Below are 24,035 nucleotides of genomic sequence, written 5' to 3'. Positions count from 1 at the left end.
TGGACTTCAGAATGGTGGTTGTGGTTTGCTGACCAGGGCCCGGCAGGATCCATTAAAGACTTGCACTTCCGGGGTTGTAGTTCAATCAGTGGCCCCGAAAGTTGGGGACAGATTGTTCCCACTGGCATCTTCCTTTGCCCTTTTGAGTGACACCTGGGTGCCCTCAAGACCCCAGATCTACTGAAGTAAACGTGCTGTTCTCATCGAGTTAAGTGCAGGAGGCAGAATCCTGGAATCGGCCTCCCATCACCGGAGGGAGCTAAGGGGAACATAGCGCCTAGCAGCAGCGCTTCACAGCGACTAGAAATGTATTCTGGGAGATCGCATGTCTGTTTATTATGTCTAGCACATACAATGCTGGCATACCCAGCTTCTAGGTGCTAAAAAAATCGCCTTTCAAAACAAAAAATTTAAAACAGTGGGCCGCAATTCCCGGAGTATGGTAATAAAAAACAAACTACGGTGCATTAAACGAAAAAACCTATATAAACTCTAAAACTACAGAGCCTGCAAAGTGAGAAAGAAATGAACTGGTACTACAACACATATCTTTGTAATTAGAAACAAGACGGGCAGAGAAAGCGGAGACACAGAGTAGAGGCGCTGAGAGGGAGAGCTTTGCCGTGAAATGGATCCCAAAAGAAAGCTCGAGAGTGGTGCGCACGCCACTGCGAGCATAGGTCTTCAATTATCGCGCCATGTCTGGCCGCGATAATTGAAGACATATGAGCTTTGGTGCACGTAACAGAAACCAATAGGCCATAGTTGGAACTACGTGACCGCCTATGGCCTATTGCGTGTTCTGTTAAAAAGACAGCACGCACGCAAAGCCCAATCAAAATGGACCTTGAAATGCACACGCACGAGCTGGGTGGAATTTCCAGGTCCATTTTTGAAACCCTACCAAAAGGGCTTTTCGCTACGCTTCGCTTGCGAGCCCTAAAAACTTGGCGGACCACCGAAAAGGGGTCACTATGCAACAGTGGTTATTGGTAGCCTTATGTCTAAAGAGAAATCCATTATTAAAATATATTGATGGAATAGTGTATGATCATCCTTCATGTGCTATGTCCTTTTTAAATAACAGGCTTTTAGGCTCTTCTGTCAGTAGTGTGTCTGGGATCTAGGATCTCGCTGGCAAGCAGAGCTTCTGTGTTTGTCTAATTGAAGGAAAAGTTGCTTACCTGTAATTCAATGTTCGAGGCATGTGTAGCTGTAGATACACATGCTCTATTTCCAAATTTCACCTGCTCTGGTCTATTTACAGGACTCTCTTTTAGGAGAGAAAGTTAGTGTGAAGTTGACATTGATTGGTTTGTGAAGAGGGAAACAAGGAGTTGTAATTGGTGTAGTGTTGTGTCACAAGTTGTTGTGCAGTGAGAAGTGGGCAAATGGGATTGGGTTAGTAGCTGGTATGTGTATAAGGAATGTAAAGGCTTCTGAGATTGGGGGGGTCTATAAGGATACACTGGAGGTGTATTGGTACACAGGGCGGGGTACAATTAATTATTGGTTGCAAATTGCGAGCAGTATTTTGCAAGCAGTAAATAGTACATCTGGCCATTAGTTCCTAACCCTGAGAACTAATAAGTATTGCACTTGTACGTCTAACCCCTCTGGTGTTTATGGGTTGTAAATCAGTTCTAATGGGTATTAATAGAACTACAGCAAAGGAAAGAGGGTCACAAATAGGGAGGAACATTTAAAAAAAATTATCTTCAAATCGCGTACCCCATGTGCCAACTCTTATCATTCAAATTCATCTGTTTTATTCTGCAGCGGATCACTTTCCCCCGCTTACTCTCCTGTGAACAGCATGAACCCCAATACTGCATCCCTGGTCTGCTCACAATATCAGGATTTGATGCAGGTGGATCCACCACAATTCCAGCCGCACATGATGGGTCTGGAGAGGGTGTTCAATGGCATGCCTCCCTCGGATTCCATAAGGTGAGTCAAATACACTTTCCCAAACCTTACATCCAGAATGCTTTTCTTCCACCAACTAAAGCAGAGCTATAATATGTGTGGTTACTGCTGTCTGAAAAGTGTACATATATCTTTATTGTTGCGTTACTGCTCCTACTCTTACACCTACGGTCTGCATATTATTAGAAACCTCTGGGTACTGGCATCATTCATTGATGGGGTTGCAAACTAAAGCTTTGCGCACCCGGCACCAATGTATCATGTATATGGATGAGCATCATAACTAGGATTGCCATTTCCTCACAGGGATGTTCACCCTCTCCAGTTGCCTTCTTAAACAAAGAGACTTTCCAGATGTTGTTTTCTTCCAAGGGCTAAGGGATCCTAGGCGGATTTTGACAATGCAGGAGAGAGTGACTAAAGCCTAGGAGTAGCAATCTCACCATGAAGCAGGAGTCTCCAACCTTTTGTATAGAAAGAACTACTTATGTTCAGTGACAATCTTGCCAAACTTCTGACAAATGTTATTGGTCTTGCTGTTATGACCACATCCAACAAAACTGGATTAGTCAACACTTCACATAGGATTAACAGCAGTGACCACTTGAGTGCATCAAGCAGAGCAATCAGCAGATATGTCAAAAAGCTGTTGCAGTATTAAACCCTTCTACATGAGTAATAACATAGCAATGACCTCTAGTAACAAGAGATAAGATTACAAGTTTATCATTCAACTATTAGATTAAATATATGTTGGAAACTGAACACCTTAGCTAGTCTCGAAACATCAGTTTACTAGTTTGTAAAAAGGCACCAATTTTACTCTCAAATACTCTCTTTTCAGTTTGCCGAAAACATGCATAATTCAACCAGAGAAACAAATGCTTATATCCGTTTTCATTTTTAGTGAGCACATTTGATCTCCAAATTTCAAGTTGGCATTTTCATCGTTTACTCCATATAAAATTGCGGCAGACTGAGCGTTTTCGCCTCATCTTGCTGTCTCATGCCAGGGATGCCCAGTATGACGCCATTTATGCAGACAATATAGAATTAGATTGGATTTTTATTAAATATAAACATAAGGCTTTGAATGGAGTCTGTAGCTGGTGCAGGTGACAAGTTATACATTAAGATTTCGATTTCAGATGTCGTTCAGAAGGCCTCCGGACGGGTACCTGAGCGTGCAAATCTGATTCGGAGTCTATGTTACCCCCGTTCCGTACGACCAAGTATGATGCAAAGATCTCGTCCACGCTGACCAAATAGTTTCCAAAATCCGATCCTGTCCGTCCGACTCGTTCGCAGATGTATTGTGCCGCGCAATGGGGCCTGATTCCGAAAAAGCGAGTACCATGCATGATTCAGACAGCCGTATTGACTTGGTCTAAGCAAGACGAAATGGCTGTAGGAATCAGTCTTTGGGGGGCCGTAACAGGCCTCCCTTCACTCAGGGCCCTCCGAATCGGTCACGGGGGGGGGTGTACCCCAGATCCAAGCATTCACAGTGTGCCCGCCACAGGATGTACACTTTTCCCCTCCCACCCCTTTTGTGCTATGGGAGCCTGAAACATGCATTGGCATACAGGCTCCCATAGAGTTCAATTAGTGTCTGAGCGAACTGAGTCCGTCAGCATACGGCTGCATTGTACTCGTTCGGTCGAACTCGCACAGAGATCGATTCGCTAGGAAAGCCCTCCGGATCTGAGTCGTACAGAGGGCTTTCCTAGCTAGATGGGCTGTGTAATTTACGCTGTTCCTGTATGCCAGCTACAGCCTGAGCAGAGTCAATGTCCTTTTTGGCCTATTCACTGAGGAACATACCATTTCTAATGTCACACACTTTCCACTCTTAAATATTATGTACTACCTTTGAGCAGTAAGGTGCGGCTAGAGGTGACTAATTTAATGTTTAAATCTGGTTTTCCTATTAGTCAAAAGTGATGATTTTGTTAGGTCTATGAAGTAGGGTTCAAGCTGTTGTAGTCAGGCCAACAAGTTAGGCCTGAAGCCATGTCTTTACTGCCACTATAATGGATGGCACTATAATGTAATGTAATGCGTCTTTAATACCGCGCTACTGTCGCTCCAAGGAGCATCTAGGCGCCCATGAGTGACCCAAAGATGTATGAGACGGTCAGACTGCTTATGTTAACTAGTCCAACTATCACACTAGTGCTCTAACGCTGGTGTCCTGTAGCTTAAAGATCCAGGTTTTCAGTTCCTTTCTGAATTCCTTTTCCCTCTCTATTGCCCGAAGGTGAGGGGGAAGCGTATTCCAGGCTTTTGATCCTAGTACTGGTAATGATTTACCCCCTCTCGTGCTTAGTCTGAAGGCTGGAACAGACAGCAGATTAGCATTTGAGGAACATAGGGTACGTGTTGGGTGATACCTAGAAAACTTCTTCCGTGGGTACTTTGGCCCTAAGGAATGGATGGCTCTGAAGGTGATGATCAATATCTTAAAAAGGACCCTTTTGATTATAGGTAACCAGTGCAAGGTGTTTAATGCGGCAGATGCTGAAGATCTCTTCGGCCATTTCAAACCAATCTGGCTGCTGCGTTTTGCACCATCTGGAGTTTGTGGGTAACCACTTAGTTAGTCCCTGCATATAGACTATTACAGTAGTCTATCCTTGATGTAACAAGGGCAACTGTGACCGTTTTTCTAGCCTCCAATGGAAGCAGATCGAAAAACTTCCTTAGTCCCTTGATGATGCCGAAACATGTCCCAGCTACTTTCAGTGCCTGTTGCTTAAAAGACAGGGCAGTGTCAAAATGTATTCCCAAGTTCCGGGCCAAGTCAGTGGTGTGAGGCGATATTTCTGCCTTCTCTGGCCACCATAGTTTGGGCACAAACTCATTTTGTGGGCACATTTGCATGATCTCAGTCTTGCCCGTATTACATTTCAGGTGGTTTGTCCTCATCCAATCGAATGTAGCCGTCAGGCAGCATTTGAGATTTTCTTCCCAGTCCTGAGTGTCTTTATCAAGGACCAGGATCAGTTGGGTATCATCGGCATATGCCACCACATCGATGCCAAATGATGATATCAGCCTGATCAGAGGGTAGTATAGACATTAAACAATGTCGGGCTCAGACTGGACCCTTGCGGCACTCCCGTCGTTAGGAGTTTCTCCTTTGAGCAAAATTCACCCAGAGTGACCACTTGTCTCCTGCCACTCAAGAAGTTCTTAATCCATTCCAGGACTGTGCCAGTAATGCCAGATGTTATTAGCCGGTCAATCAGGATGGCATGCGAGGCCGTATCGAAGGCCGCCGACAGATCCAATAAGATCAGGGCGGCCTTCCTACCCTGGTCCAGAGCCATGCTGATGGTATCGGTGGTGAACAGGAGAGCTGACTCGGTAAAGTGCTGTGCTCTAAAAGCTGATTGATTGGGGTGCCACGCCTCGCTATCCTCCAGAAACTTGGTAATCTGTTTGTTAGCAAAAGACTCTGTGATCTTACACAGTACAGATAGTAATGAGATTGGTCGGAGGTTGGATAATGTGGTGGGGTCGGGCAGTTGTTTTTTCTGCAGCGGTTTAACCGCCTCTAGTTTCCATTCTGGAGGTATGTTGGCTGTGGCCAATGAAATGTTTACAATTTCATTGATCACTGGGTTAGCTACCTCCACAATCAAGTGTAGGAGCATAGGGGGCATGGGTCAAATGGTGAACCAGAATTGGCCGCCAGTATTGCCCGATGAGTCTCCTCCAAACTGGTCGCCAGCTGGTCCGCTGCATGGTTCCCCTCACGGCTACCATCTCCTGACTCTAGGACAGGGACTGCGAAATCCTTCGTAAGTTCCTGTACTTTCTCCTCAAAGAAATCTGCAATGGTATTACAGCGACTCTCTGAGGGCGGGATTTCTTGCACTGATATTTTGGGCTTATTAAAGCAATTTACAATCTTAAAAATAGCTTTTTGTTTGTTACTGGAAGTCTCTATCGCTGCTGTATAAAACTTCATTTTAGCTTGTTTGATCAATGCATGATATGCGCTCCTAGCTGTTTTATATTTCCCGCGCTACTCATCACAGTAGCTTTTCCGCCATCTACGCTCAGCTTTCCGTACCTCCCCTTGTTTTGCTTTAAGCAGCCGGTCAAACCACGGAGCTGATTGTCTCTTTTGGCCAGTCCTATTTCTACATCTTGCCGGGCCTGCTTTGTCTTTAAGTTCGGACATCCATTCCCTAAAAGTGTTGTTATCGGCGTCCGGACGTCCTATCAGCTGAGGCCTACAATCCCTGGCCAACTCATCCAGTTCCGGGTGTCCCATAACGGCTTTCCATTCCTCCTGCCTAACCTGAGTGTTTTTTCCATACAGCTTGCCTTTCCTAGACCCTTCTAGTGATAGAGTGAAGGGTACCAGCGCATGATCTGTCCATGTTTGGGCCATAGGATGTTTGGCCTTAAGTGCAGTTAAATTGGTAGAAATGCAGTCAATAGTGGGGCCTGCCTCATGAGTGGGCTATGTGGTACGAATATCTAGCCCTGGGACGTCCAAGGTGTCCCTAAAAGAGATTGGTGATGCATCTGTGGGGGACTCCAGATGGATGTTAACGTCCCAGAGTATCATGAAACTAGAGAACCGGAGTGCCAGGGTGCTCAAAGCCTCCCCAATGCTCTCCAGGAAGCCCTTACACGGGCCCGGGGGCCAATAGATCAAGGCACCCGCAAACGTGAAAGTGTCATTGATCTTGATGAGAAAGCCCATACCTTCGGTCTCCTTAAGATCTGGTAGTTCAACCACAGTGCAGTTGAGTGAACCCCTATAAATAATGGCCACTCCTCCCCCCCGGTTTCCCCTCTGTCCGCTCTTTGTATACAATATCCCGGTGGTAGGGCTTGGGGTGCACCATGATTTAAGCCACGTTTCCGTGACAAAAAGACAGTCTAAGTTTTCTGCCATTAGTAAATCATAATTATGGAGTGCATGTTTGGGCAGGGATCTAGCATTTATTAACCCCCCCATTAAAACATTTTTCCTCGCTGTAAGAGCGGCAATTCGCGTCCAGGGGAAGGTTTTCTGACATCCTCGGCAACTCACCAGACCCTTCCATAATGATACATCCAGTTGATGCCTGCAGATGTGGGGGCCAGACTTTAGTCATAGGAGCTCCTCCCTACTGAATTTCTTAGGTTCGAGGCATGTGGGCTGCTGAATTCATATATGTGCATAGATCGCCGCCTAGTGTTGGGTCCGGATGATTGCACATTGTTGTCCTGGAAGAGTCTTCGAAGTATCACAAGATAGGGGCTCCTCCCCTGGACTACAGTGCGCATGGACATCCACTCCATCCACAGATTGTTTTTTTCCGCCATTGGGTTTGGATGCATATTTATTAACTCAAGTTCGGAATCTATAAAAAACTTTCCTTTTGGCCAAAAGGCCTTTAGTCATCGTCGGTATTGTCTTTGCGATCGGTGCCGAGTACTTGTTCCACTTTGTTCCCGAGCCAGACATCCAGAGGAGCCGAGTGGCTTTTCGGCACTGAAGGCCCGGTCGACGCCAGAGGCCTAATCGACGATCCATAGCTCAAGCGAGGAGCTAGGCCCAACCGTTGTTACGGGGGCGGCGACCAATACACTCGATAAGGCTCAGGTCGAAGGATCGCCACATGGCCTTACCCGAGATCGTACACTTGGTTCTACAGCCTCGCCTCATGGCCCGGCTATGGACATTTCTAACGAACCATCGGTTGACCGATCGAAACCGAAAGCATCGGTGTCTACGCAACCGAAAGCACTGGACGCAAAATCGAAACCAAAAGTGCGTATTGCTTTGGTCGACTCGAAGACCTCTGAACTGTCGGCTCCAACAAAGCAGAAGAGTGTTATCGACCTGGTGAGGTCGCTAAAGGGTGTTGAGCCGAAGACCGGGGCACCGGAGAAACTGGTCAAGGACGTCGACCCAAGGAAGTCGGCGCCGAAAGCCGTCGACACAGACAAGGGACTCGGAGCTCAGAAGGTTCTCGATCCTAAGCGTCGACCAGACAAGGCTAAAGGCGGTACAGACCTCGAGTCCACACCTGGCGGTGGCTCGAAGGACCCCGTCGAGTCAACACAGCCGTCCGCCTCCTTTTCGAAGCAGGTGTCGACTCGCTGAAACGCATTAAAAAGAAGGCTACTACTGTCGGACCGAAGGCTACTCCACCACCAAAGCCGGTCAGTAAACCTCCAAAATCGTCGGCACCCATCCAGTTCACGCTGCCGCCGAAAGTAGTACCCAAGGCCTTTGCCCCTAGGACGGCCGTCGAAGACAGCAAGAAGGTGTCCACGGGGCCGAAGCCTACAACTGCGGAGGTGGTCACTAAGCATCGACAGCCTCCGCTTGTAGATCAATGGAGGCAATTCATCGACGCCGAGACGGGTAGACTTTCTATTTACAAGCGAAAGATCGCCCCTGAATAGCCTATGGAGTCATATAAAATTCCATTAAAAAAGAAGAGGGGAGGGGAGGAGCCAAGATGGCGACTGGTGAAGACGTGTAGGCTCCCGGCTCCGTCTACTACCTTTCCTCCGCACCACTATCCTGACTCCTATCCTGATTATTTCGACAGCGGAAGGTGCGCTACGCTGTGGTGACTTGACTCATCTTTCCCGGACCCCTCAGCTCACCCGGCAGCCGGAGATACGCGATACACGGATTTGAGCCCTGGCCCCAGAACCACGCCGCTGACCGTCCCCGAGTCTGGGAGGCTGAGGGGCGGCCGTTTCAACCGCGATCCACCGACTTTGGAAGGGTGGATTCTCCCCCCGAGTTGAGCTCCTGGCTGGGCTGCCCGCGTTGGAACGCTGCGATCGGAGCCCTATGGACTGATTGCCCCACAAGGCGCCTCGCCAGCAACGCGGCTTTGTCTGCGGCGGGTGGCGAGAGATAAGGAGTGCACGGCCATGATTGTGGAGCGTTGGAAGTTTACTACCCTGTCTCGGCTCGGCTACTTGTGGCGCTGCAGTTCCCATCCTCTACGGCCCGACCTTCACTATTTCTCGGGCTTGGAGCCCTGTGCTGCTGACTGTTCGTGTAACATTTGAATTACAGCTTACTTTGTGTCTCGCACATCGGAATGGGGTCTACCGCCTCAGAGGCTTGGGGGGTGCGCACATCCCTGTCTGCGGACTGCGTCCCCCGACGAGCACTGGGGGCCAGTCTGCTCGCTCCTTTTCGAGATCACGAACACGGAAGGCTCCAACCGCCGCTCTCCTACAAGACTATCCTGATTGCCCTGTCTGATTTTAGAACGGAGATGCGTGCGAGCTTTGAAGCGCTGGGGGATTGCATTGATAAAATGGCGGCTGATGTGCGCGGAGATCGTGCTGTGGAGGACCAACTCAATCTGGCTTTCTCTTCGGCCGAACCGACGGGGGATGCAGTGCCTTCCATCTCTGACAGTGAAGTTGTGATTGTCTCTGCCTCTACGGATGCCTGCCACGGGCCGGGAAGTGTTTTTGCCTGTGCTACTTTGTTTCCCTTGTCTCCGGGACTTGTCGATCTGCAGCCTGCAACAGTGTTACTGCCTCATGCCCGTGTCTTACAGCAGCTGGCCCCCACGGTGGATTTCCCATTGCTGCCTTTACCCTGCGCCCCGGAAACCCCATGTTTCCCAGATGGCCCATGGAACTCAATTGTGCCGGAGAAAGGACTTACTGGTGGCGTTCAATGGCCATTTTGTGTTAAAGGTTTCCTTTCATTCGATGTGCGGCCATGCTGGTTCTTTGTCTTGGTGGGGGCGGGCCTTCTTCACGTGCTTCATTTTTGGGTCTGTCCGAGGTCGGGTCAGGGCTAGACTCTCCTTGTATTGTCGGATGCTGGGCTGGTGGGACCGGGATTGGAAGTGGTGCTTCCTTGTTTAAGTCGCACAAGTTATAATGTCTTTCCCTAACTGCTTTTGTGTTCATATCTGGCTCTCAAAAATCGCATATTATGTGGGGATTGTGTTTCTGACTGGGGTACTGGGAATGGTTTGACTGGCTCCTCCTCCCGCTTCACTTGTAGTTTTTGAGGGTCGTAGATTAGGATGTCCTTTTCTCACTCTCTCTATTTCATGGTAACATTTTTATTATTTTTCTCTCTTCTTCCTTTTCCCTTCTTTTACTTTCCCTATATTTCGGGTTCTTTATGGGGCGACAGGCACATTGTCGGGGGGGGTAGGCCGTAGCCTCCGCGTTGGTGCAGGGTGGGGGGGTAGATTTTCTTTCCGTATTTAGTTTCTATGGGCCTTTTTCTTCCTTTTCTGCGCTTTCTCATACTGTTTTCCTTTCTGGGTCTGTGATAGAGGATGGTTGGGAGTGGGTGGCGCTGGGAGTGGCACGAGCTTGGCTCCTGATGGGTGTTTTGTTTTTCTACTATATTGCCGCTTTGACGAAAGATTCCCGTAATTTATGTTATTTCTCCTGTTGCCTACTCATGCGGACTTAACATACGGACTCGGATCTCCTTTATACCTATCCTTCATTGATTTTTATTTCACTAAAAACTTTAAAATTTGACCTTTACTGATCCTTTTCCCTGGCGGCATGTCCTTTCCAGCGTAATTGTTATTAATTGTTGTCATATCACTTGATGCCGCCGGAGGATTATAATGCTGACACCTGTGCTCATAAGTATTGTGGCCGGCCGGACGGTTGTAGGCCTGTATTTGTTTTTCTGCATAATGCACAATAAAGGTCTTCAAAAATTTAAAAAAAAAAAAAAAAAAAAGAAGAGGGATTCTGCTACGTCACCTCTTCTCGTTGAACCTATATCACCACATGGGCAAGACATTGCTCCTATCTCGCCCACATACTCAGATGTGGAGGCAGGGGATGGTGACAATGAGGAGTACAGTTATCCTATAGACACTAATCCTGAAGATCACACTGAACCCTGGGCAGAAGCTGCTGACCCGGGAGATCCACAAACTGCCCCGAACAGTCATGTCTATGCTGTGAAAACATCGCCTACTGAAGACACGGCGGCGTTTAACCACATGGCTGCTGGGCGTTTTCCCCCCCAGTGCTGGAAAATGCCATTTTAGTGGCACTATGACGAGCTCAGCTCGTCATCAGCACACGACACCCGTGGGTGATGACGAGCTGAGCTCGTCATCAGCATCGAAAGGGTTAATGCACTTATTGAAAGGGCTGCCAAAAATCATGATATCCAGCTCCATGCTGACCCTATTGAAGAGGATTTTTTGTTTGACACCTTCTCAACCTCTGAGAGAACTGTCAAGACCCTACCAATGCTAAAGGGTGTCCTAAAACATGCTGGAGACATTTTTAAGGAGACCACAAGGGCAAGGGTGATAAACCCCAGAATTGAGAAGAAATACAAACCGACACCTGGGGACCCTACCTATATCAAGGGACCGTTGCCGTTGGACTCTCTGGTTGTTTCCAATGCCCGGAAGAAGGCGAACTCGCAAACAACGGGTGACGCTCCTCCCCCTGACAAAGAATCTAAAGTGCTAGAAGCATCAGGGAAAAGGGTGGCGCCTCAAGCGGCCAATATCTGGTGCATCTCCAACACTCAGGCACTCTTAGCCAGATATGACAGGGCTCACTACGATACACTTGAAACCCCGTTGCAACACTTGCCAGATGAATATAAGGAGGCAGCAGAGATGCTAATACAGGAAGGGAAGCTTATATCAAACGCATCTATCAAGTGTGCACTGGACGCAGCAGACACCGCGGCCAGGGCATTTAACACAAGTGTGATGTTACGGCGACATGCCTGGCTTAGAATCTCCGGTTTCAAGCCAGAGATACAAACCACCATACTGAATCAACCTGTTAACTCTGATCTCTTATTTGGCCACCTTGGAAAAAATCAAGAAGGACACTGAGACTGCAAAGTCTATGGGGGCTCTACAGTCACAGCAGTTCAGGGGTGGTTCCTTTTGTCGCTCAAACAATAGAGGAGCTTCCAGAGGCCAGCTGTCCCAGCAGACACAATACAGAGGCACGCAGACCACATACACCAAACAGAGTAGAGGTGGCTATCGTGGTAACAGCACCAAGGGCAGAGGTCGTGGAAACAACAGCTCCTGATCCTCCGCCACCAACAAACAGTGACACCTTGTCACTGCCCCCCGACCATACCACACCGGTCGGGGGGAGACTACAACAGTTCCTGTCGGTCTGGAAATCCATCACTACAGACAGGTGGGTGAGGCAGCTTATCCAGTACGGTTATTGTCTGGAGTTAACATCCACTCCACCCAACATACCCCCAAGACACCGTCCAATGTCCACAGAGCATTTGCAGTTATTGCAGCAGGAGGTAGTCGTCATGCTGCAAAAAGGAGCCATAGAGCTCGTGCCTGTGGAAGAAAAAGGTACAGGGGTGAACTCGCTGTACTTCTTGATCCCAAAAAAGGACGGGTCCCTCAGACCCATACTGGACCTCAGACCCCTAAACCAGTAGATTCTATCAGAACACTTTCACATGCTCACATTACAGCAGGTTCTACCGTTACTCAGTCAGGGAGATTTCCTCGCAACATTAGATCTGAAGGATGCTTATTTCCATATTCCGCTACACCCGTCACACAGGAAATACCTCAGGTTCACCATTCAGGATCAGCATTATCAGTTCAAGGTCCTCCCTTTCGGAGTGACGACGGCACCCAGGGTGTTTACCAAGTGCCTGGCGACAGTGGCTGCACACCTACGGAGACAGAACGTTCACGTCTACCCTTATCTGGACGACTGGTTTATCCAGGCAAAGTTGGCCCGGCAGTGTGCTGCCCACATGTCCCACACCATTCACCTTCTTCACGATCTGGGGTTTTCACTATATTATTATCCTAAGTCCTTCCTTCAGCCCGCCCACGTACGGCAGTATCTGGGCGCGACAATAGATACTCTGGCAGCCAAAGCACTGCCAAATTCAGTGAGGATCAACAGCATGCAATTGCTGATACAACAATTCAAGCCACAACACTCGCTTCCGGCACGGGTGTTCATGCAGTTGATAGGCATGATGGCCTCCTGCATCTTCATAGTCCCGCACGCGAGACTACACATGCGTCCGCTTCAAGAGTGCTTAGCACATCAGTGGAATCAGGCTCACGGACAGTTGAAAGACCTAGTGTTGGTGACCGGTCGTGCATACAACTCTCTGCATTGGTGGAATCCACAAAACCTTTGCAGGGGCCGACCGTTCCAGGAGCCTGTGCCACAGATTATTCTGACAACGGACGCATCTCTCCAGGGATGGGGAGCTCATGTACTCCACTACACAGTGCAGGGACTATGGACAACGCAGCAGAGGAAGATGCACATCAACCTTCTAGAACTGATGGCTATCTTCATGGCGATGAAAGCATTCAAAGTACATCTGTGCAACAAGGTTGTGTTGATCCGGACGGACAACATGACGGCCATGTACTACATACAGAAGCAGGGAGGTACACACTCTCCACAGTTGTCTCATCTGGCTCAGAGCATGTGGAAGTGGGCCATTCAGAGGAACATCTTCCTCATGGCGGAACACCTCCCGGGCAAGGACAATCAGATGGCGGACCTGCTCAGCAGGTACAGCCACCAAATGCACGAGTGGGAGATACATCCATCAGTACTCCAGCTGTATTTCCAGCAGTGGGGTCATCCAGAGATAGACCTGTTCGCCACAAAGGAAAACGCCAAATGCCAAAGCTTTGCCGCCAGGTTCCCACACCCACAGTCGCAGGGCAATGCGATATGGATGAACTGGTCAGGCATATTTGCGTACGCTTTTCCCCCAGCACCTCTAATACCGCTGGTGGCACGCAAGCTGAAGTAACACTCCATGACACTCATCCTGGTTGCTCCGACGTGGGCACGCCAACCATGGTACACCACGTTTCTAGAACTATCCGTGGGACCGCATCAAAGGCTGCACCTCACACCCAGGCTTTTGACGCAGAGCCATGGCGACATTCAGCATCCAGATCCGCAACAGCTCAACCTGGCGATCTGGCTCCTGAGGTCTTAGAATTTGGCTACCTCAACTTGCCTCCTGACTGTATGGATATCATAAGGGAGGCAAGAAAGCCCACCACCAGAGCATGTTATGCAGCAAAATGGAAGAGGTTTGTCATTTATTGTGCCGACCACAACATCAACCAGCTGGATGCATCTATTCATAACATCATTTGTTATCTGTTACATCTATACAAATGCAATCTGGCCTATGCTTCCATTCGTATACATTTGTCCGCAATAGCAGCTTATCTCCAAAACAGGCAGCATCTCTCGCTTTTCGGAGTGCCTGCCATTAAAGCCTTTCTGGAGGGACTCAAACGAGTCATTCCTCCCCGACACCCACCAGCTCCTGAATGGAACCTGAATGTGGTCCTCACCAGACTGAAGGGTCCACCTTTTGAGCCTCTACACTCATGCGAGATTCAATTCTTGACGTGGAAAGTGGCTTTCCTAATAGCAATCACATTGCTACGACGAGTTAGTGAACTCCAGGCACTAACTATCCAGGAGCCATTCATACAGATTCATTCCAACAGGGTGGTACTCCGCACTAACCCTAAGTTTCTGCCTAAAGTGGTTTCACAGTTCCATATCAATCAGACTATAGAACTGCCAGTATTCTTCCTAAATCCTGAGTCAGTAGCGGAGAGAATGCTCCACACACTAGACGTCAAAGGAGCTCTAATGTACTACATAGATAGGACCAAAGATTTTCGGAAAACAAAACAACTGTTTGCTGCCTTTTCACCACAACACAAAGGCAACCCCATTTCCAAAGCAGGTATAGCCAGGTGGATCGTTAAGTGCATTCAGATTTGCTATCAAAAGGCCAAGCGCACATTAACGGTTCCCCCGAAGGCCCACTCCATGCGAAAGTTGGGGGCTTCCATGGCTTTCCTTGGAAATATTCCTTTAGAAGACATATGTAGAGCAGCCACATGGTCTACCACACACACATTTACAAAACACTACTGCGTAGATGTGCACTCCAAACAGCAGGCAGCTGTTGGGCAGGCTGTTCTAAAAACACTTTTTCAAACTGCTGCAGCTGGCACAAGCAGCCGCCGCTAATGGAGGGACTGCTATGCATTCTATGCACAGATATGAATTCAGCAGCCCACATGCCTCGAAACGAATATGCTACTTACCAGTATGCATCTGTTCTTGGCATGTAGGGCTGCTGACATTCATATCACCCACCCTCCTCCCAGGCACCTGTAGCGGCTGCAGCACTCAGAATTACTCTTAGCATGGTCATCACTTACGGTGTTACACTCCATCTTTACCACAATGGCGAAAAACAATCTGAGGATGGAGTGGATGCCCATGCGCACTGTAGTCCAGGGGAGGAGCCACCTATCTCGTGATACTTCGAACACTCTTCCAGGACAACAATGTGCAATCATCCGGACCCAACACTAGGCGGCGATCTATGCACAGATATGAATGTCAGCAGCCCTACATGCCAAGAACAGATGCATACTGGTAAGTAGCATATTCGTTTTGGCTAAGCCAGCAGTCTTTCTAGCCCTCTGCCCGGCTCGTGCGCGTGGGGGGGCCATTTTGTACCTAGGAGGGCAGGAGGGGCCGAGCACTAGACCGCTCGCCTACTCCTCACCCAAGATGGCGTCGCCTAAAGGCTGTACGCCAGGCAGCGCCTAATCGGCTACAATGGGGCAGCAACAGGTCAGAGAGGCTAATTAAGGGTGTGAGCGGTTCCTTATCAGCACAAGAGTACAATACCACAATTTAAAAAACAGTAAGTGGAGTAGAAAACATACGGGCGCAGCGAAGTTTGAAATAAGTAATTGCAATGCACACACACTCTCACGTCCCGGCTTTCCGCCTCAGAACACCACTAGCACTCTGTCAATAAGATGCTGCAGTACACAAGTGGCATTTAACTTTCCATTACCAACAAATAATAGCGGTGGGTCAAGACGAAAAAAGGGGAGGATGACTGACTCTGCAACTGACAGACTATGATTACCAGGGGTACTTCATTCAGGTTTGAAGAAAATACCCATCAGTATTCGACCTGTGCCACCCTTTTCATCATATGGGTTCCTCCATACCACGAAGGAAGATAGTCTACGATCGTTGTTTTTTTGTAGGTAGACTCAAATGTAACCCAGTGATGTGTAGATAGATAGTTGCGGCAACAGGAGATTACTGTTAAGCAGTGCATGTGAAAAAAGTGTGATAATAAACAAAAAAGTGTTATTAAAATTAGATAGACAGGAGGCAAGAAGCTTTAATAAACACCTCACTGCTTCTAAATCAATAAAAAGTAGTGCGAATCTAGTAGTTTTAACTAATAGCTACTAGTGAATTCTTAACTGGTCAACATGTTTCTGCAGATTTCACAGACCCAAATGGTATCTACTGCATTCTTCAGGACCGGCGACGCTACTGCTTATAATACATAACTGTGAAACTCATAATGAAAAGTTATCACCTGGGTAAGTATGAACATCATTCTCCCAGCAATTTGTATGGGAGAGGAAGACTCCACCTCACCTGGCTATGGCTCAGGTAGTTGAAGCACCGCTCTGGCCGTCGATACTCCAGGCGTCCCTCCGAGCCATTCGGAGGGACGCCAGTTGTTACTGTATTCCTGGGGATTATAGCAGTGTGTGGTCGTTAAATATTCTCCTGGACCCTCCATTCCCTGTTTTGTTTATATTTAACTTTCCATGTCACAGGTGTATTTCTGCACCATATACTATGGCCTCATAGGAAAGTTAAATATGGCATTCTTATTGTAGGCACATGTTGACAAGTTTTAGGGAGTCAGAGCACATACACTGGTGACTGGAGAGCAGTTTTCCAGTGCTTGGAGTTCAACGATACACGCAGGTGAATCCCAACAAAATGAAAAACTTGGGGTGACCACCCAAAAGGGGTCATTTTGCAACAGTGGTTATTGGTAGCCTTATGTCTAAAGAGAAATCCATTATTAAATATATATTGATGGAATAGTGCATGATCGTCCTCATGTGCTATGTCCTTTTTAAATAACAGGCTTTTAGGCTCTTCTGTCAGTAGTGTGTCTGGGATCTAGGATCTCGCTGGCAAGCACAGCTTCTGGTGTTTGTCTAGTTGAAGGAAAAGTTGCTTACCTGTAATTCTATGTTCGAGGCATGTGTAGCTGTAGATACACATGCTCTGTATACTACTGCCATCTAGTGTTGTGTCCAGATGCGTGCAAGTTGTTTTTCATCACATAAATTCTATTGAGTCTAATGAGCATGGGCATCAGCTCCATTGTTAGATTGTTTTCTCTTCGCCATCAGGTTCAGACATGTGTGCTTACGCACTGAGTTGAACCGGAGGTCCCATCTCTCTTTCGGTTCTATTTCTGTCTACCATTGGTATTGTTATCGAGTTTCTCCTGTCTGCATGTTGAGGTAGAACCAGGTGTCGGGTCGATGCGACTCCGTCGCAGCCCGAAGGGTCTGACCCTTTAGGGCCTTCGAACTCAGTCTTCTGTTTTGTTTCTAGACATTACCCTCCTGGTGATGGAATGAGCACCATTTCAATTCTGTTTGCTTTATCACGCCAATAACCCACAAACTGACTCCTATCAGGTCTGTAACCTGTGTCTCTCTCTGGATCACAGGGAGAAGGTTTGTGAGGCCTGTTGAGCATTCTGCTAGAAGAGTTATAACCGAGCACACTAGCTCAAAATGCAGCGAAAGGCTACCGACGACACCCTCGACCTCTTCGGACATCAACACGTCGAGTAGGAACACCATCCACAGGCTTAAGTGGCTGAAGAGGAGACTTTCTCAGTCAAGGCCAGCTCAAAATCTGATTGGGATTTCGAGATCACCAATGTAACGCTGGAGCCTCGCGCAGCGAGTACTCTATGCCCTGCACCTCAGTCTTGAACTGAGCCTTCAAAGAAACTAATGCCTCAAGATCAAGAGGCTTGCGGACCACCACTGCCTGCAGACCATGGTTGGCACTGAGAATTCAGTTCAGATACCCTGCCCTCCAGCTCGGCGCCGAAAAACCATCTGAAGCCAAAACAATCTGCTTCAATGACTTCTACGGCCCCACACCCTCCGTGCCAAGCCACCCGTCGGCATCTACAGCTTCATCAGTTCTTCAGCGCCAAAACTTAAAGTCGACTCGGAACGAAAAACATCGAAGTCAATGGCGAAAAAGACTATTGAGGCTACAGTGGAGCCCATTCTTCACACAGTGCAAGAAAAGCTGGACTCTAGGCAGCAGCAGATCCAACGAAAGACTGGACGGAATATAGCCAAGCCACCAGCTCCTTCATCACAAATGTCTAAAAGACTGTTGTCTCTCCAGGAGATTTTGGATGTCTCTATTGGTTCACTGACACAACATCGATGTCACATATATCGATGTAAAAAATATCCATGAAAAAATATAGACTACAAAAATATCTATTCCCTATACTTAAACAGGTAAGTATCAACTAAAAAACATTAATGTAAAAAAATATAGTTGTACAAAATATTGATTTTTATATGTAAACAATTAAATAATAAATGTTAACTATATTGAATAATAAAATTAATTTTAACAAAATTAATTTATTTGAATCTATATTTTAACAAAATAGAACAAATAAACGTAATTAAAAAGGTTAAACACACAAACAAAATTATTTATATATAGATAGATATATTTACTTTAAAACAAGTAATAATCTATTAAGTTTAATTTCTGTTATAATGTTACAATTATACAAAAATTAACAAATATATATATATATTTATATATATATATCAATATTATAAAATATAATAATAAAAAACATTCTATTATAAATTAAAACATTCAACTATTTAAAATGAATTAAACTTAAATTTCCCAATACAGTCAGTGCAACACTTGAGAAAGTGTTGGATAGAGTAGGGGTAAAAATTATTACTCTCACTCAATGAGTGCAACAGTAGGGAAAGCGTTGGATAGCGAAAGGATAACATTTACTATTCCAACCTCAATGAGTGCAACAGTAGGGTCAGTGTTGGATAGCGGAGGGATTACATTTACTATTCCAACTCCAGTCAGTGAAACAGTAGGGAAAGTGCTGGATAGCGGAGGAGTAAAAATTACTATTCCCACTCCAGTGAGTGCAACAGTAGAGAAAGTGTTGGATAGCGGAGGGGTAAAAATGACTGTTCCCACTCCAGTGAGTGTAACAGTAGGAAAAGTGTTGGATAGAGCAGGGGTAAAATTACCATTCCTACTCCAATGAGTGCACCAGTAGGGAAAGTGTTTGATAGCCGAGGGGTAAAAATTACTATTCCCACTCCAGTGACTGCAACAGTAGGGAAAGTGTTGGATAGCGGAGGGATAAAATGTACTTCCAACTCCAGTCAGTGCAACAGTAGGGTAAGTGTTGTATAGCGGAGGGGTAAAAATTACCATTCCCATTCCAGTCAGTGCAACAGTAGAGAAAGTGTTAGTTAGCGGAGGGGTAAAAATTACTATTCCCACTCCAGTGAGTGTAACAATAGGGAAAATGTTGGATAGCGGTGGGGGGAAAATTACTAACCCACTCTAAGAAGTGCAACACTAGGGAAAGTGTTGGATAGTGGAGGAGTAAAACTTACTTTTCCCACTCCAGTAATTGAAACAGGTGGGAAACTGTTGGATAGCGGAGGGATAACATTTACTATTCCAACTCCAGTCAGTGCAACAGTAGAGAAAGTGTTGGATAGCGGAGGAGTAAAAATGTATATTCCCACTCCAGTGAGTGTAACAGTGGGGAAAGTGTTGGATAGCGGAGGGGTAAAAATTACTATTCCCACTCCAGTGAGTGCAACAGTAAGGAAAGTGTTGGATAGCAAAGGGATACAATTGACTATTCACACTCCAGTCAGTACAAAAATAAAAATAATGTTTTCTTAAAGATCAAAATATATTTAAAATAAATAAATATGTTAAAAATTAAAATACAGGTGTGGCCTAAGGCATCAAGATGGCGGTTTCCCTCAGAGAGTGCTCCGAACCCCCTTCGTCATCCGCCCGTTAACAGCTGCCATCGGCCCATCTAACTGTCTGCGGAGGTCTTCTGGCTGTGCTCCAGTCCCGTTCCCGGGCGGATTGGAGCTTTTGCTGCCTTGGTCTTGCCCCCTACTCTCCAGGGCCGCGCTCTGCAACATGGTGGCCCCCCCGGCGGCCCATTCCTAAGCCGGGCGCCCTGGGCCATGACGATCTGTCCCCCGGGGCCCTGCTTGCCGCTCTGGGGTGGTGGCTGTGCCTACCTGCTCGCCAGTGCTGCCTGGAGCTGGACCTCGCCCCGGGGATCTGCGAGGAGAGAGCATGGTAAAATTTGGGGCCACGCTGTGAGGCCTGCCTTACATGTGGGGGAGACCGTCAGAGGACTGAGGGGGCAAGCGTGGCCTGGCCGCGTGGGAGTTTCTGCCAGACTGCCTGCTTCTGCCAGATGCCGAGGTGAGCCCAGATCATTCCTGGTGGTGATTACACAGTGGCCGGGGACGCCGACGGGCTTGGTTGCCACTGTCGGGCAGAGGCATGGTGTGGTGTGGCAGACCACGGCCTGCTTTAGCCTCCTGAGGTTCCGGTCTCTTCAGACCCCCTGGGCGGTGAAGGCGGGAGGTTAGCCTGGGCCGGTGGAGGCCTTTGCTCAAACATCTTGTGCTTGGGCCCGCTGGGCCTGACAGAGACCGATGAGGGCCAGCATCCCTGAGGGGCCCTCTACTTCCGCTGTGCACCCTCCTGATTTCATCTGGCTTGCCCTATCCAGCCCGCCTTGCCCCACTGGGATCGGCTGCCTTTGTCCAGCAGCAGCGAGACACGCCAGGGCCTTTCTGCCTCCTGCCGCTCCGACCTCTCCCCACGCTTCTGTGTGGCGGAGCTGGGGGCTCGGCCGGCCTCCCGAGGCCTGAGCGTCGGCGCCCTCCATTCTGGCCGCTGGGGCTGCCGAAGACCATTCGAGGTCCCACGCCCCAGTAGGACCCCTCTCTGCACCCAGTGCTGCGTTGCCTCCTGTCTTGGCTAGGCCTGACCATCCTGCCCGCTCTGAGTGGTGGCAGCGCTGCTGCCTTGTCTAAACCCTCAGGGGCTGCCGGCTCTCGGAGAGAGGGTTAACTCCTGTTGGCCCTTGCTGGCGGGTCTCCGTTGAGTGGGGTGTGAGCAGGTGGCCGGCAGGGGGGTGGTGCGGGGCGCTGTAACTGCTGTGCCCCCTCCCTTATTGCTCCTGAGCCTCCCTGCGGTTGTTGAGGGCTGGGTGGCCCCCCATGGACACCTGCTTGAGATTGACTGGCCCCGGCTGCCATTGTCGGGTAGCGCCGTAAGGGACATCTGCTCTCTACACTATCTGGACGTTCCCCCAGGGGAGTGCCGGCCGGTGTATGGGGGTAGCCCGCTTGACCATTCATGCCTGGAGTTGGCCCCCTGCTGGCGGCATGCCACTGTGAAGTTTGACCTCTTTTCTTCTCCCCAAGGGCCCCTCCGCTGGACCTTACCTCCTGCGGTGGGCTGCCTCTCGCCCACCGTGGTGCGGATTGGTGGCTCACCCCTCCCTGGGCCCCCTTGTTAATGGCCCTTTGACGCTCCTCCTGGGTCAGCGTGGGGGCGCCACCCTTCATTGACCGGGACACCTGTCCGAGAGGGAGGAGGGGTTCTTGGTTGTCTGCTGGTTCATCTTGGATGTTGGCAAAGGCCTGAGGGGGCTGGCCTAGATGCCCGGGACCGAGTATCGACGGTCTGGGTGTCGGGCCCCCCCACCTCCTTCCTGAGTGAGTGACTGCCCACGGAACGACTGGCCCTCACCTTTGGTGGCGATGGGTAGAACCCGCACCCTGCAGACCCCTGCCTCTCAAACCCAAACAAAAATGGACAAATACACCACGAACGACCGGGATCCCAGAAGGGAGAGCGCCTACCACTCCTGCTCCCGCTGGGGAGGACCTATCCACCATCCTCCAAGCAATTGGCGCATCACAGACCTCAGTGGAGAATAAAATTGGTGAGGGTCGACATGGCCCTTATTTGACAGTACCTGCGTAATGTTATGGCCCAGATTTTGGAGGCGGAGTCGTGTCTCTCCACGGCTGAGGATGATATAGACCAGCTCAAGACTCAAGTGGCCCGTCTACAGACTCAGAACTCGGAACTCCACCATCGGGCCGACGACGCTGAAAACTGGTCGAGGAGGAACAACCTGCGCCTCATAGGATTTCCCGAGATGGCGGAGCAAGGCCATGCAGACACGTTTCTGGAGACTTGGGTATGCACCTGGATGCCTAAAGACTCCCTCTCCCCTTGGTTTGCTATTGAACGTGCCCCCCGCTCCATGACTCCCAAACCTCCGCCAGGAGCTCCTGCCCGGACCATTTTTCTGGTACAGGGACGCTATCCTTAGGGGGGCTCGGACGCAGGGCCCTCTGACTTTCCAGAAGAACAAGATTATGGTCTTCCCAGATTACACCAGGGAGGTGCAAGCCCAACGTACAACTTACAATGAAGTTAAGCAGAAGCTCTGTAACCTGAGTCTTCAGTATGGCCTTCTCTTTCCGGCCCAGCTTCGTGTTATCTTTCAGGATATGGCGCTCTTCTTCGCTGGCCCCAAGCGGCTTGGACCTGGCTCATGGAGGAGCGCCCTCTCTGGACCCAATTGGTCTCCTCTCCTACCCAGTGGGAGCCTATGCAACCTCACCCAACCCGGCCCAAGCCCCAAAGGCGCCACACTAGGTCCCGCAAGAAGGGTGACCATCGTGGAGCCGCCTCCCACTCTCCTGGTGTTGTGCCTCAACTGCCCCTCCCTCACGCATCACCTAGAAGGTCTGTATCTCCCAGCTCAACTGGTTCCCCGATCGATCTGAGCCGCATCCCAGACCCCTCTGGGGCGCTGCACCAGGCCCTATCTGACTCTGACTTGTCACAGAGTCCTGCTCTCTGAGGAACTGGGGACAATGGAGGGAACTGAACTAAGGGGCCCATTGGCAAGCCATCTGTACGCTGTTTTCTCGGCGACCCCTACAGCGCCCCCCATTTTTTCCATGTCCGTACACATGGAGGGGCCCGCCACCGTCAAGCTGAGTTCTACTATCTGTATTACCTGAGTACTCTGACTTAATTGTAGTTCTTTGGCTTTTACTGCTGTTATTTTTTTTTCTATCTGTTAACGATTACCTCATTCGCCTACATGGAGGGGTCCATCTCAGCCACGCTCATGTTTCGCTAACCGTTTTAGCTTAGCATTCAGATTCAGCTGTGTTGCTGGTTTGTTGTTTTTCCTTTTCAGGCCAACAGATGCTTCAAGTTCAGAAGTGGGGGGTGTTGGGGGGCAAGGGAGGGTGGGCAGACCAATGTCCCCCGATTTTTTATTGTTTTTGGCCGCCTATGGACCTCTGTTTTTCCTTTTCATTGGTATCAATCAATGCACACGCGTCACCGATGACGACATGAAGCGTAGCAGACCACACAAAATACAACCCAGTGCCCCGGCTAAGAGATGCTGCCTCCCCTGGACCCAGGTATAGCCGCGCTACCATCCCACACACAATACTCGCCCTAATGATGTCCACCTTACATAAACCCCTCCACATTGTGTAATGGAACGTCAACGGCCTGCTAGACCGCATAAAGCGAACTGCTGTCCTCCGCAGCGACCAGCCCCACGCATCCGACATCCTCTTTCTACAAGAAACACACCTTTTAGGCACTCAGTGCACTTTTCTCGCCCGTTATGGGTTCGACAGGGTATGGCATTCGGGTTTCACGTACGTTTCCCGGGGGGAGGCCATACTGCCCCTTAAGGATCTCCCTTTTATTTTCCCACAGGTTGAGATTGACACGCAAGGCTGCTATGTGGCCCTGACCGGCAGGATCGAGGGACATCCTCTTAATCTCTTATTTACTTATACTCCCCCTGCCACAATGCCCTCTGCACTCCGGCGACTCACGCTCTTAGTCTCCACCCTTCCTCAGGGCCTGCCGGTCATCGGAGGTGACTTTAACGCTGTTATGCACCCCCCTCGTGAAGTGACAGGCTTTCCCTCTGCATCCTGTCTTGCCTTTGCTAAGCGCTTTCCTGATTCGTCCTCTGCCCTGGGTCTCTGCGACGTGTGGAAGGTGTGGAATCCCCAGCGGGAACAGTACACCCACACTTCCGCGGCCCACCATACTCCCTC

The 24,035-nt window shown here is 49.0% G+C and overlaps 1 protein-coding gene across 8 annotated transcripts in view; it reads left to right on the top strand.

The window, feature by feature from the left end:
* Positions 1-24,035, top strand: part of STAT6 (signal transducer and activator of transcription 6) — a 725,020-nt gene that overhangs the window by 690,808 nt on the left and 10,177 nt on the right. For all 8 annotated transcript variants that reach the window (XM_086959999.1, XM_086960023.1, XM_086960016.1 and 5 more), the window contains one exon: positions 1,780-1,950. In XM_086959999.1, coding sequence (XP_086816125.1) covers positions 1,780-1,950 — 171 coding nt within the window. The remainder of the gene's footprint in view (positions 1-1,779; positions 1,951-24,035) is intronic.

This window comes from Lissotriton vulgaris, chromosome 1_1, assembly GCF_964263255.1.
Source record: "Lissotriton vulgaris chromosome 1_1, aLisVul1.2, whole genome shotgun sequence".
In the NCBI taxonomy this organism is placed as follows: Eukaryota; Metazoa; Chordata; class Amphibia; order Caudata; family Salamandridae; genus Lissotriton; species Lissotriton vulgaris.
The sequence above is the reverse complement of the archived record's forward strand: the minus strand, read 5'-3'. Positions and strand labels throughout refer to the sequence as shown.